Here is a 13,793-nt window from a genome sequence, read left to right as displayed (position 1 = left end):
ACCAGCCCCTCCAAAAAATTACTTTCAAAAAAGGTAACTTTTATTGAGGCACTAGGATTTACAACACTAATACTGTTAGTCACACTTATAACGCATACGCCTAAAAATTTATTTTAAGTAGTAAAGAATATGCTCGCTCGGGATGTGAGATGCGTGCTGAAGGCAGACTACAGATCCAACACGATGGCCACTCAATACCTCTATTGCAAAACACAACACCCTAAAGGAAAGAGAGATCAAAAGGGAATGCCCTGCCACAGAGGTGGGCCGGGGTGGGGGGGAATGCGGTGGGGGAGCTGGAGGGCTACTGGGATCATTGGTGGTGGAGAATGGGCACTGGTGGAGGGATGGGGACTCGATCATTGTATAACTGAAACCCAAGCACGAAAGTTTATAAGTCTACAACTTATACCTCATGGTGTTTCACTAATAAAAAAAAATACATGTTACTGCAAAAAACAAGGGAAAAATCAAGCCAGACATTTTTATTAAGTTCTATTAAAATATCAAAACATCTGAAAAACTCAAGGTTTATAAAATACTCATACCCAATGATCTCCTTCTTCAGTGATAGCTAGAGCTATTATGTTGAACATGTCATAGTAACATCAACCCATCAGATTGTGAAAATTCACATCCACAGGCTTTCACTAACATGCATCTTAAGAAGACATATATACTTTGTATAAAAGATCTTTTTTTTTTAAAGTTCCTTTTAAATTCAATAAGTGATAATTTGATTTAGTCAGGGACATGATTACTATATTTCATGTTCTTTTAGTGATAGTGGGATACATATAGAAATAAAACAAGCTAGGACGATTTACTTTTCAAAACGTACAGTATAAAAAAAAAGGAGCAGTCTGATCAGATTTATATACTGTGTTGACATAAATAACTGATCCCAGGGTTTGCTCTTTCAAAGAAGGTCCCAGTGGGTCTGCTGGGTCCTACGTGGTCACAGAACTTTGTCCTCATAAGAGTCACACAGCACACATAACCAGACAGCTTGCTGAGCTTGGTATTGGCTGTGACCAAGAGACAGTTCCTTGAATGACTGGGAAATCCAAACTACCCAAAGCCTCTGGCTTCCCTGAGTACGTTCATGAGACACCCTGTCCTCTGATCTGAAGGGCTGGGTTAAGTGCTTAAAATAATTTGGGCAACTGTCTGAGACGCTTTACATCTAAGAACGTGCCTACTGAATTCATACTGTTCATGTTCTTCAAAGTGTCGGAAGGCTTCAAATTTTCAGGAAAAATGGGAACGTCCCTTTCATTTTCTTTTTCAGGATGCTGGGTAAACTCTGCTTTCCCAGTTCGGAGGTTCACAGCAGGGCTAGGGTGTAGGTTCTTCAGTAAGAAATCTGGGTTTTCATTCCATTGCTGTGCAGCTTTGGGCTGAATGACATCGTTTGTAATATTTCTCAAAACAGGCGCGTCTGTGTGGGTCCACACAGGTTCAGAGTTGTGGCAGTTCACTTCACAGGGCTTCCCAGGAGATTCTCTCTGATCTCCAAGGTGTTCAGGTACGGATGTAAAGTTCTGATTCAACAGATGGTCACTTCTGTCCCCTGTATTGTTCAGTATCTCCTCTTCATCTTCACTATTATCACTGCTTTGTAGGAGTCCATATCTCTTCATATATTTCTTAGTTGCAAATGACATGTTGCTTGGTGAAATTAAACTAAGCCCCACTGTGCTTCTGTCTGTATTGATATGCACAAGGCCGAAAGATGAGTCACAGTTGTTTTGGTTTGATCGAGCCAGAGACAGCTGTGACAGCTGACTTTCGTTTAAGTATTTCAGAGCTATAGCATTTGCCTCCATGCTCAAATCCACACCACTGGGGTTTAAGCCACTCATGCCAACATTAGCAAATGACATGTAGTTTAATCCAGAGATCACTGCCTCAGGGCTGATACGTGCCAACACGCTGAAAGACACAAAGGGGAAGGCGATCACTTATCTTACTGAATACTGTTATTATTACCTGCATTCCATTCTATGAAAGTAACAAAGGACTTCAACTTTAAGCTCACAGTGATTTTCATTTGAGTGCTCAAATATTTAAGCACTTATGATCCAGATAAATATAACCTAGAAAAAAATCCATGATTCAAAGACTAAAAGTAGGCACAAATTTATTTTCCAAGTGTACACAAGTCAAGATTTAAAAATAAAACATAAAGTCCCATATTGTTTTATTTTGTGTTGGGGCCACACCTAGCAGTGTTCAGGAGTAACTCCTGGCTCTGTGCTGAGGAATTACTCTGGGTGAGGTTCAGGGGAACATATGGGTTCCAGAAATCAAGCCCGGGCTGGCCACATGCAACGTGCTGTACTATTTTTTCCAGCCCCATAATGTAAAAGCCACTAAATATTAGTATAGCAAAACAAAAATAAGATCAGATAACACTGGAGGTTTTGATGGAATGTTCAGAATACTACCTTGTTCATAGTTGAAGAAGATTCCATGGTAATGAATGAATATCCAGTTTCCAAATGTGGATATGGATGCATTTGTGTGTCAACTTGTTTTCTTTCATTATATACAACCTTCAGCTCATTTTGGCCCCTCTCGGAGAGTCCGGCAAGCTACCGAGAGTATTCGATATGCCAAACACAGTAACAACAAAGTCTCCAATGGAGACGTTACTGGGCCCGCTCGAGCAAATCGACGATCAACGGGAGGGCCTTTACTTTACTTACTTTATTATCTCAATAACATTAAGAGACTTGCCTTTTCCTATTTATCATATATACTAAGTAATAGGTGCTAATTATTATAAAAAGTTATTATTTTTAATGTATCAGCTATTCTGCTAAAAGCTAATTTAATCCCTGCAGACACCTTTGCTCAGGGAGGTTTGTCTTTCCTATCAATCATGTTAACTTTTTCCTGCTATCATTTCCTACTTTCTGCTTAGCACTAATAGCTATCTACATACTTAACTCACATTTCTTATTTACTGTCCACTCCCGCATAAAAGATCCAGGATACAGAAATTTTGTGTTTTTTCCCTCAGTGTAGTGTTCCTGGCACCTAGAACAGTGCCCAGCATCTTGTAGGCACTCAGTAAATATTCACTGAATAAATACAAGAGGTAGATACTTTTTTTAATGTAGACTTGAGAAAACTGAGGAGTAAGGATGTTTAACTTCCCTAAAACTAAACAATTAGGAAGAGACCAAAGTCTATCTCACTTCCTGAGTCGCCAAAGTCACTATTATTTCATGAAACTGTGAAAGGGAATTCTGCACTTAAAAGCATTTCAATTTCTTAAAAATGAGTCTTTTGTATGTTTGTTATGCTAAATACTATATTCTAGTAAAAGAATATATGATTTTCCAAATCATTCAATGAAGAAATCCAGTCAGCTGTTATCTGCACTCCAACCCCCACAAAATCTAAAAAACTATATTTTCATTCACATAAGCACCTGCAATTTTGGAGAGGCTATTTCCAACCATTAGTATTCCCTGAAATAAGTAATGCCATCACAAAACAGTGAAACAGAGTATTGAATAATGCTGGTCCTCATAAATTCTTGGGAACTCTTTGTCAACCTTCTTGATACTTAATATTTTAGAGACAATCTCAAGATAGAAGAAATTCATTCAGACATTATTCTTTTGTAATAAACTCATAGTCGTATCTTCTGAACAGTATTTTTCTTTGATTCCTCAAAATTATAGGTTCTATTCAATCAGAAAACTTGTACAGATTACAACATGTAAGTAGATATATGTATATACATTTATCTGTAGAATATTATCATGAAAATGGAAAAGCAAACAAAAACTTTCATGAGAAATGTTATTTAGGGAGGCTGGAGCAATAGTATCGGGGGTAGGCATTCGCCTTGCACATGGCTGACCTGGGTTTGATCCCTGGCATCATATATGGTTCCCTGATTCCCATCATTACACCCTTCGATAATTCCAAAGTGCAGAGCCAGGAGTAACCGGGTGTTCCCCACCCCCCAAAAAAGTTATTTAGAAAAAGTAGGTCTAATTGAACAAGATTTTTTTAATAGAATGGTTAAAGGACCTACATAAATTCATTAAGTAGATATTATCAGTTTAGAAGCTTATTTAAGTTTTACTGCCTAACACATCCTGCTAATTCCAATTTGGGGACTGAGGGAAGCATCATTACTTTGAAAATAAAATCAATAATACTCAGAACCAGTGAATATAAACACTAGAGTAATTAAGATGAAAAGCAAAAGGCCATTCCACTAATCAAATTCTAAAAGCCCTGAGCACAATAAACTGTGCTAGACTCTCATTAGATGTGCAGTCTAAAAAGGAGGCCATTTATGCGTTGCAAGAGGGTCACATCAAGACTAAGAGGAGTGCGAGAATCATTCCTGCTTCAAGATGAAAGCCCACCCTGCTTCTTGTCCTGACTAGCTACTTAATCCCCAACTCAGCCCAGACAGGGTTTGGAACTCTCTTTCAGATGGTCTTTTCAATAAGCAGTGCAAGGAAGCCACCTGAGAGACTGCTGAACTGTTTCAGATTCAAAAGGTTACTCTCATTTCGAATACTGGAGTGTTTGCTCCCAGAGCTCACCCCACTACCTCTGGCTTCTCGTAATCTCTAGGGATGTCTGGGACCTTCTTTCTTGCTCTGCTGCCATTAACGCCCCTAAATCTCTGCAATGTTCTCGAGTAGGAAAGCTGAAAAGAAATCTTTTCTCTCCTCTCCCTCAGATACTTTTCTGATGGGACTGGATTCCAAACTAAAAGATAAAATGTTTTTCACATAGATACAATCTGTATAGCAGATTTATAAACTTAGAAAATAGCATGGGTAACAAGAATAATATTTGTTTTTGGGGGAGTTGGGGTCACATCTGGTGATGCTCAGGGTTACTCTTGGCTCCACACTCAGGAATCACACTGGTGAGCTCAGAGGACCATATGAGATGCTGGGGACTGAATTGGAGTCAGCCATGTGCAAGGCAAGTGCCTTACCTGCTAGAGGGCACTTACCTACTATCTCTGGCCCTTACAAGGATTATAAAGAACACTGAACTACAGTTTGTAACACAATTTCTATAAGAAAATGTGTCCTAATTTCTGAGCACTGCCTAATAGTAGGAATTTGTTCAATCAGCAAATTGAAGACCTATTAAGTGAGGCAGAGATGTAGGAATGCAGATACATAAAGTCCCACTTGCTGAGGCTACCACACTAACATGTACATCTATTAAGAACAGGTATTATGAAATCAAAGACCATTATTCTGGTAAGGAGTACAGGCAGCTTTAACAAAGGAGGTCATCTATAATTTTAGCTTTGAAAGATAAAGATTCTAACAAGACAAATAGTTAAAAAACAAAATAACAGCACAGTACCTAGCAAATGTCTATAGTGAGTAGGCTTGTTGAGAATAATAGGAGATGAAAGTGAAAAACTAAGTTTGGAGCTGGAGAGAGTACACTGAATAAGGCCTTGCACACAACTAACGAGGGCTCAATCACCGGCATCACATACAGTCCCCTCAGCATAGTCAGAAGTGATTCCTGAACACAGAGGAAGGAATAAGCCCTGAACACAGGTGGCTGTGGCCTGAGTGGTCTCCCCCACCCCCCACTAAAAAAATAAATAACACAACCAAAAAACTCCTAAGTTTAAGGCAAATCATGGAACAATGTGAACAGATTATGTGGGCTTCAGATAGGCTGAGGACAGAACACTACAAACATAAGATGAAGATTAGTGACAGAACATCTGGCTTCATATTGGAGAAATAATTTCAATTTTAATCACAATAACATAGAACTTATTAATATCCAATAAAATATGAATGAAATATTTTAAGGTATTTTTTAAACCTAAGTGGAGACTTTTAAATATTGCAATTTTAATAAAGGACAACTATTACGTAGCACTAAATTACATAGGCACCTCTATGTGCTTCTGCAGCAGACTTTGTTATTCCTTTCCATAGGTTTCAGAAATATTCCAATCAACTATCTGCATATTTCTCCCTAAATCTAAGCTCTATGAGAGCAAAACTATTTTTACTATGGCATCTTCAATACCACGTGATTTCTCATGGTTAGCTCAGAACAGAAACTTAGTATCCACGTTAGATAAACATATTTTTGACCCTGCCAACAATTAGGAATTTTTCCTACAAAGATACTTGTACAAGTTCTGTAGAATGATGCCCACTTAGCATTGCTTGAGACAGGAAATAAGATAGTCAGTCTAAACATCCACTGACAAAGGACCGAGGTTCACTATATTACAGTGTATGGATACAACTGAGTATTTATTATGCAGAATAAGAACTGAGTGTAACTATTAACATCTCTAAGGCAGAACTAAACAAAAACATCCTCTAAATTGTAACATTATCAAATACATAATATACTTGAGCTAGCACAAATTTCCAAAATAAAAAATAAAGGTACAAAAAATAACCTCGAGGGAGTGAAACTGAAGAGTCTGGGAAGCGGAGGTTTTTGCATCTTATTTGACATTCTTGCATACTATTTTATTTTTTAAAAACAATCATGAGGCTTCTTTAGTAATCAAAAAATAATAAAAAACCTTAACAGAAAACATGCTACCTGATTAATATAATTTCCAAATTTTATTCTTTTTGAAAACAAGCCATATACTTTAGTATATAAGTATATAAGTTCATTTTTTAATGAAGAATCTGAACAGCTGAGTAGAGACAACTGGACCAACCAACAAGGATTTTTCAACTACCCTCTTCAAAATACATTCCTGAGGGGCTGAAGAGAGCACAGCGGGTAGGGTGTTTGCCTTGCACTCGGCTGACCCGGGTTCAATTCCCAACAACCCATATGGTCCCCTAAGTATCACCAGGAGTAATTTCTGAGTGCATGAGCCAGAAGTAACCCCTGCGCATCACCTGGTGCGTGCGACCCACAAAGCAAAATAAATAAATAAATAAATAAATTCCTGGGGGGAGGGAAAAAAAAGACTATTTTTCCCTCTTAGATGACATAAATGTACATGCTGCATATCCAGCAATTAGGACAGAACTTCCGGACTTTTTTTTGGTTATTGTTGTTTTGAGGCCACTCCTAGTGATGTTCAGGGGTTACTCCTGCTCTGCATTCAGAATTACTCTTGGTGGTGCTCAGAGGACCAGACGGGATACCTCAAATAGAACCTGGGTCAGCCGTGTGAAAGGAAGATGTTCTACCCGTTGGCCCCCAGAACTTTGACTTTCAAAACACCAGAAATGACTTTCTTTCTTTTCCATGGCTCCCAGAACATTTCATTGGCATCTATATCCAGGAGAAAACACACAATAACTCTCACACATAGTCTCTTTCCTATATAAAGAAAGAATTTAAAGGACAGAGCTAGAAATACTCTCTTGTTCTCACTCCCACACTAGACCTGAAAAGAGATGAATCAACTGAATTGATTGGCAAGCTTATACCCGCTCTCAGGAGACTACACCTAAAATGTATCCATCTTTTATTTTTAAGTTTATTATGTTATTATTATAGTTATGTTTTGGGACACACCTGGCAGCGCTTGGAGCTCACTCCTGGCTCTGCACTAAGGGATCACTCCTGGCAGGTTCAGGGACAATATGGGATGCTTAAGACCAAACGTGGGTTGGGTGTGTGCAAGGAGCCCATGCCTGCTATACTCTCTCTGGCCCCGATTTGTCTTTTGAAAGAAATTTAAGGTTACCTGGCATGATCTACTTTATGCGCATTTTTCTTCACTTTAGTGGGAGAATCAATTTTTACTCCGAGGCTTCTCAATTGCTTAAGAGTTGCATTAAGAACACAATCTTTGTCCACCAGTCCTGAATCATTTTTTTTCTTCTTTGTATGACAAACATTTTGGGTTCTGGTGCATTCATGGCTGATAATAACAGCTTTAGAAGATGGCTGCTCATTTTCTTTGGAGGAGTTTAATAAGTGGTTCACTTGCCCCTGACAAAAAGAACACATTCAGAGAGTTACTATTAATCAATCTATTAATCAATTAATAAAAACAATTAATCAATTAATAAAAAATAAATCAATTAATATTAATAAAAACAATCCTAGGAGACAAAAATATGAATAGCATATGTAAGACCAAAAATAAAAAAATCAAACCGCATGTTATAAACCTTAACAAAATATCAGGTACATTTGCAAATATTAAGAAGCTAATGCAAAGCTCATCCGAACAAAACCTTTCACCAGACTCTAGAGGAAACTTGGAATGTTTTTTTAGAACTTGTTCTTTTCCTGTTTGTTTTTGGACCATATCTGGTGGTGCCCTAGGGCTATTCTTGCCTCTATGCTCTGGGATTGTTCTTGGAGATACTCAGGGAACCATGCGGTACTAGGGATCAAGTGTGGGCCTTCTACATGCAACATATACACTTTGATAAACTGAGCACTCTGGCCTCAGTGTATTTTCATTTTTATTTATTCTAATGTTTAGTTTTTGGGCCATATCTGGTGGTGACTTCAAGGGCTCAGGGGACCACATGTGGTGAGGGTAGTCAAGCCCATCAGGGCTGCAGATGCACGCAAGGCAAGCACCTTATCTCTCTGACCCAAATGCATTCATTTTATTTTTAATTAAACAAAGCAGTTTTATTTATTAATTTTTAAAAAGAACAACAACAAGAAGATATGCTTTAAATGGAATGACAGATAAATGCATTCATTTTAAAACCAAGAGATTTTACATCGTTTGGGTAGTATTTCTAGTGTTTTCAATAATTTTTGGTAAGCTATACACAAAATTTCTAAATGGTGCTTTTATCTGAAAATGATGTTTCAGAGTTACAAATTAGTTCCTTATGCTGTTTTCAGAAGTTGCCTTTCATTAATCACTTGGAAAGCGTTGCCCTGTGACTGTCTTCCCGACACTCAAGCACCGTGAGCACGCGCAGAGGCCGGCACCAGTCAAGATCCAGCAAGTAAGCAACAATATGTGTTTAATGGTGAATAAATATTGCTCTATGAAGTATGTTCAGTTAGCTTTCAATTATATATATGAAGCTGTCCAACATTCTTAAGTTTATATTTGGATAGAAGATACATCAGGGTCATTTGACCTCTAAGTTCTAAGCTTCATTCTCACCTTTTCAAGATGACCTTTTCCCTAGAATTATCTCTTTCAATCCTGTTGTCGCTGCTTAAAGGGATTCCCAGAGTGTCCTATAATTGTTACTGGTGCTGGGACTGAGAAGACAGTGCAGCGAGCAGGGCGTTTATCTCCGGAATCCCGTACCATTCTCTGAGCCCCACCAGGAGTGATTGTTTTGTTGGCTTTCTGGGGAGTCTCACCTGGAGATGCTCAGGAGTTACTCCTAATGGTGTTTGGGGGACCATCTGGAATGCCAGGGATCGAACCTGGCTCAGCTGCATGAAGGGAAAAGCCCTATTCTCCTTCCTATTACTCCAGCCTCACGAGAAATAATTCTTGAGCAGAGAGTCAGGAGAAACCCCTGCGCATGACTGGTGTAGTGCAAAAATAAAAATCGAACAAAAAAAATGTCGCTGGTGTTTAAGTGCTCTCCCCCCTTAGGAGACAGAAAAATGATATTCATCTTTATAGTTTTCACATTAGTTTATTTTCTTAGACTAAACTTAGATTTTTATTTAATAAAAACCAGCATATCTAAATATCATAAAAATGTATCATAAATATTCCTTTCTAATTTTCATAAATACTTTCTCATATACTGCTATCTCATTTTTGAACTTCTAGAAACATGATCCTTCTTTCTGGTACTAAATTTTGTTTGCATATGGTACAAGAAGATATTTTATATAGTGGGGTGCGGAGGCTAGGTCTCTCCTGCTGGTTCTCTGGGGAATATGCTGTGCTGGGGACTGAACCTTGGTTGACTGCATGCAAGGTAAAAGCCTTACCCACTGTACTATTCGCTCAGCGCCCCAAGCAGGATATATTTTTAAAATAAAGTTTTCCTCCTGATTAATTAACTGATGATTGGCATGCTTACTGTAAATTACTATATTTAGATTATCATAATTTATGAAAAGTTAAATTAATGACATCAATTTGCGGGAAAATTTTGTTTACGTCAAGGTGCCAATTTGCTTAAAAGCTTATGCCCCAACTAAATGAACACCTCACAAAGAATGAAACACTTCAGTTTTCTTACCAATAAATCCTGGTATATTTTCGGGCTGTCTAAAGTTTGATGAGGCAAAGTCTGCTTAACTTGATCAGTGTTTGGTTCCCTGGTTGTTACAGGATTGTTATTGGCGCCCTCTATCGTTCCATCCTCCAAGCACATGCTCACACTCTCAGGCAGGGTATGTGGAAAGAACACTGGTACACTGGGTTCTTTCCTCGCAACTGGAGAAGAGCTACTTGAAATAATATACACATCAAGTGTTAGTTATTAAGGTGTCTTGAACATAGTTGAAGCACAGTAACATTTGAAAAAAAAAGGTAACATTCAAATCACAGCGTTATGGTTTGTATTTTAGCTTTAAGAGATTCTATATAGGGGCTGGAGCAACAGCACAGAGGGTAGGGCGTTTGCCTTGCAAGCGGCTGACCCGGGTTCGATTCCCAGCATCCCATATGGTCCCCTGAGCACCGGACAGGAGTAAATCCTGAGTGCATGAGCCAGGAGTAGCCCCTGTGCATTGCCGGGTATGACCCCCCCGCGCCCCCCCAAAAAAGCAATAAATAAATAAATAAATAAATAGTTTCTATATAAACTTCAAAAAGCTACACACAAACTGGATGATGACACATTTCAAGTTATGTGCAGTATTTTTAGACAACTTTCTTTTTTTTTTGTTTTTGGGTCACACTTGGCGATGCTCAGGGGTTACTCATGGCTCTGCACTCAGGAATTAGTCCTGACGGTGTACAGAGGTGCACAGGGAACCATATGGGATGCAGGATCAGACCAGGTCAGCCGCATGCAAGGCAAGTGATCTTCCACTTTATTCCAGAACTATATTCCAGTTCCTTCTATCTCCTCCCTCCTTCCCTCCCTCCCTCCCTTCCTTCAAGCAGCTACTCTCAAGAAAGCATGGTCTACAAGGTGGTTATGCTTATCCTATTATCACCAGTGGAACTCTGGCGCCACAAATAGCCAGGGACAGAACTCAGCCTTGCACATGTGCTCTTTCGTTAGAGCTGACACCTAGCCCAAAAAAAACTTTCCATGGTAGCTGGAAAACAATAGACTTTCCCTTCAGTTTGTTACAATGTACATTTTTAGAATAGCTAAACATATTAAGTTTTAAAATATAGTTGAGATTCCTGTCAAAAAAGCTCCTATGTTACCATTTATAGTCACCTTTATACCTAGTTATATTTATTACACAAGAAACACAGTCAAATTTGCTCATCTGTGCTAAATACAGAGAAGGTAAACTAAAAAAAAGGTAAATTAGTAACTTAAGAGTTTATCTTAAGGAGATGGGTAGAAAAGGAAGAAATGTGGGTAAATTTGGGTGAAGAGTAAGAGGGATAAGAAGAGAGTAAGCTTTTTAAAAAATATCTGCTTAAAAAAATAAATATACACACACATGGGTCTGGAGCAATAGCACAGCAGGTAAGGCATTTGCCTTGCAGGCAGCTGACCTGGTCGGCCCAGGTTCAATTCCTCCGCCCTTCTTAGAGAGCCTGGCAAGCTACCCCTGAGGTATTCGATATACCAAACACAGTAACAAGTCTCACAGTGGAGACGTTACTGGTGTCTGCTCAAGCAAATCGATGAACAACGGGAGGACAGTGCTCCCGTGCTACACACACATAAATACACACTCACAGCTATACCTGTATTATTTTTTGAAAGATTTTTTCTGGTACACTTTTAACTTTTTATTAAAAATGCGTTAACAGTTGGCTGTGCTCAGGGCTTACTCCTGGAGTGACCCCCAGGTTTCCTTCTTAGGAATGCTCACATCACCCCCAAATAAATAAAAGTTTGCTTTCTCTAACTACAATGTTATTTTTCTGAATCCATAAAGATAGGGCTGGGGAGACAGTTCAAGGGGCTCCAGCATATACTCTGCATGCAGGAAGCCTGGGTTTGAGCGCTAGCAACAAAGTGCCTCCCTAAGCCACTTTTGGTAAAACCCTAGAAGGCTGTGTTCTCTCAACTCCTCTTTTTGTGTCACACCTGCCAGTGTTCAGGGCTTACTCCTGGCTCAATGCTCAGTTACTCCCGGTGGTGCCTGGGGGACCATATGTGGAACCAGAGTTTAAACTAGCATCATCTGCCTGCAAGGAAAACACCCTTAATGCCTGTGCTATCTCTGCACCCTCTCTACTAGATCCCTGTGAGACAAAGAAAATTTTCCTTTTCCCAAATGTCACATGTTTTTATTTATAATAGTTATCTACATATTGTATCTAAAGAAAATGTCTTATTCACCTGGGCCTTGGTTTCTTCAACTATAGAATAGGAGAAACAACTTATCTATTTCCCTAGGTAGAAAGGTTTAAAGGAGATTCAGTGTCTGGCACAGGCTGTAGAATGGATGTTTTCTTCGGCTACCAGTTCCCCAAACAGCAGAATTTTCTTTCTTTTTTGACTTTTTTACTTTCTTTTTTTCTTTCTTCTTTTACTGAATCACTGTGAGATACACACAGTCACACACCTAATCATGACTGGGTTTCAGTCACACAGTGTTTGGACACCTATCCCTTCACCAGCGTACATTTCCCACACCAATCAGATAGGCTATTTTCAACTGATACGAGTAATTATACTTTCATGAAAACACCAAACCTCTCAAGTCTAAAAGCAGAAACCCAATCTGTAGAGCCTCCATCTCCAGCTAGACCTAGAATCATCAGAATTTCTAGGCCAGGCCGTATCACTACAGTAGGGTGCTTGCCTTGCACATGACGAACCAATCTCTGGCACCCCATATGGTTCCCTGAGCACTGACAGGAGCAATCCCTGAGCACTGAGCCAAGAGAAGGCCCTGACTACTGCCGAGTGTGGCCTGCCTCCCTGCAAAAAGAATTTACATGATCAAGTATCAGTATATGTATTTTTAAAATTTTCTTCAGCTGTTGATTCAACAATGGTCATACATCCAATGATTAACATCTGGGAAAGAATGTCAGAAATCTCTAGAAAATTCAGAATTGTAAAATACTTAGAAATTATAGTAGAAAAGAACCTAATCAAAATACTATTTAGGAAAAATACATATAGTTTCTAAGTGAGAACACACACACACACACGCAGACACACACACACACACACACACCCCTAAAAAAGGAAAATGAAGTAGCAAGAATGGTAACAAAGCCTTACTTGGATACAGAAACTGGCTGATTAAATTCTTCTTCCACAGCAATGTTACTCTCTTCAAAAGTGGGAATATCAACTGCCTTTAAAGAAGAAGCACTACCAGGAGGAATTGTGGCTTCATTATTAATATCAACAGAAAAATTCATGTCCTCACTAGAAATCTTGGTATCATCTTGCTTTAACTGAGATTCAGGCTCTTGATTATCCCCTGCAGCATTCCAGAACAAGCTGGCCCCTGGAAGTTAAATAATTTAACACAATGAAACAAATATCCAACTATAGAAATAATTACCTGACAAATCCTTTTTTGGGTTAGACTAACTATGTTAACACAATCATCTCTGAAATGCCAACGAAGAGGTAAGTGAAAGGTGAAAAGTCAGAAAAGTAGGGTACCAAGAAAAATAAAAGTAGGGCACAGAGGAAAAGGGGATGTTCTAGCTAGATCCCCAAACAATGCATTTCATATAAAAAGCTTCTGAGTACAATCTGGGAGTTACGTAGGCCTTGAAA

At 38.9% G+C, this 13,793-nt stretch overlaps 1 protein-coding gene across 5 annotated transcripts in view; it reads right to left on the bottom strand.

Moving 5' to 3' along the window:
* Nucleotides 1–1,034: 1,034 nt before the first annotated feature.
* STIL (STIL centriolar assembly protein) overlaps nucleotides 1,035–13,793 on the bottom strand; it is a 50,436-nt gene continuing 37,677 nt past the window's right edge. For 2 of the 5 annotated variants that reach the window (XM_056122393.1, XM_056122396.1), the window contains 4 exons: nucleotides 13,284–13,515; nucleotides 10,149–10,359; nucleotides 7,703–7,950; nucleotides 1,035–1,935 (listed from right to left, as the gene is read on the bottom strand). In XM_056122393.1, coding sequence (XP_055978368.1) covers nucleotides 1,149–1,935; nucleotides 7,703–7,950; nucleotides 10,149–10,359; nucleotides 13,284–13,515 — 1,478 coding nt within the window. In that variant the 3' untranslated portion in view covers nucleotides 1,035–1,148. The remainder of the gene's footprint in view (nucleotides 1,936–7,702; nucleotides 7,951–10,148; nucleotides 10,360–13,283; nucleotides 13,516–13,793) is intronic. The other 3 variants (XM_056122395.1, XM_056122397.1, XM_056122394.1) reach the window with 2 other exon arrangements.

The sequence above is a fragment of the Sorex fumeus genome, unplaced genomic scaffold (assembly GCF_029834395.1).
Source record: "Sorex fumeus unplaced genomic scaffold, SorFum_2.1 ptg000045l, whole genome shotgun sequence".
Taxonomy (NCBI): Eukaryota; Metazoa; Chordata; class Mammalia; order Eulipotyphla; family Soricidae; genus Sorex; species Sorex fumeus.
The sequence above is the reverse complement of the archived record's forward strand: the minus strand, read 5'-3'. Positions and strand labels throughout refer to the sequence as shown.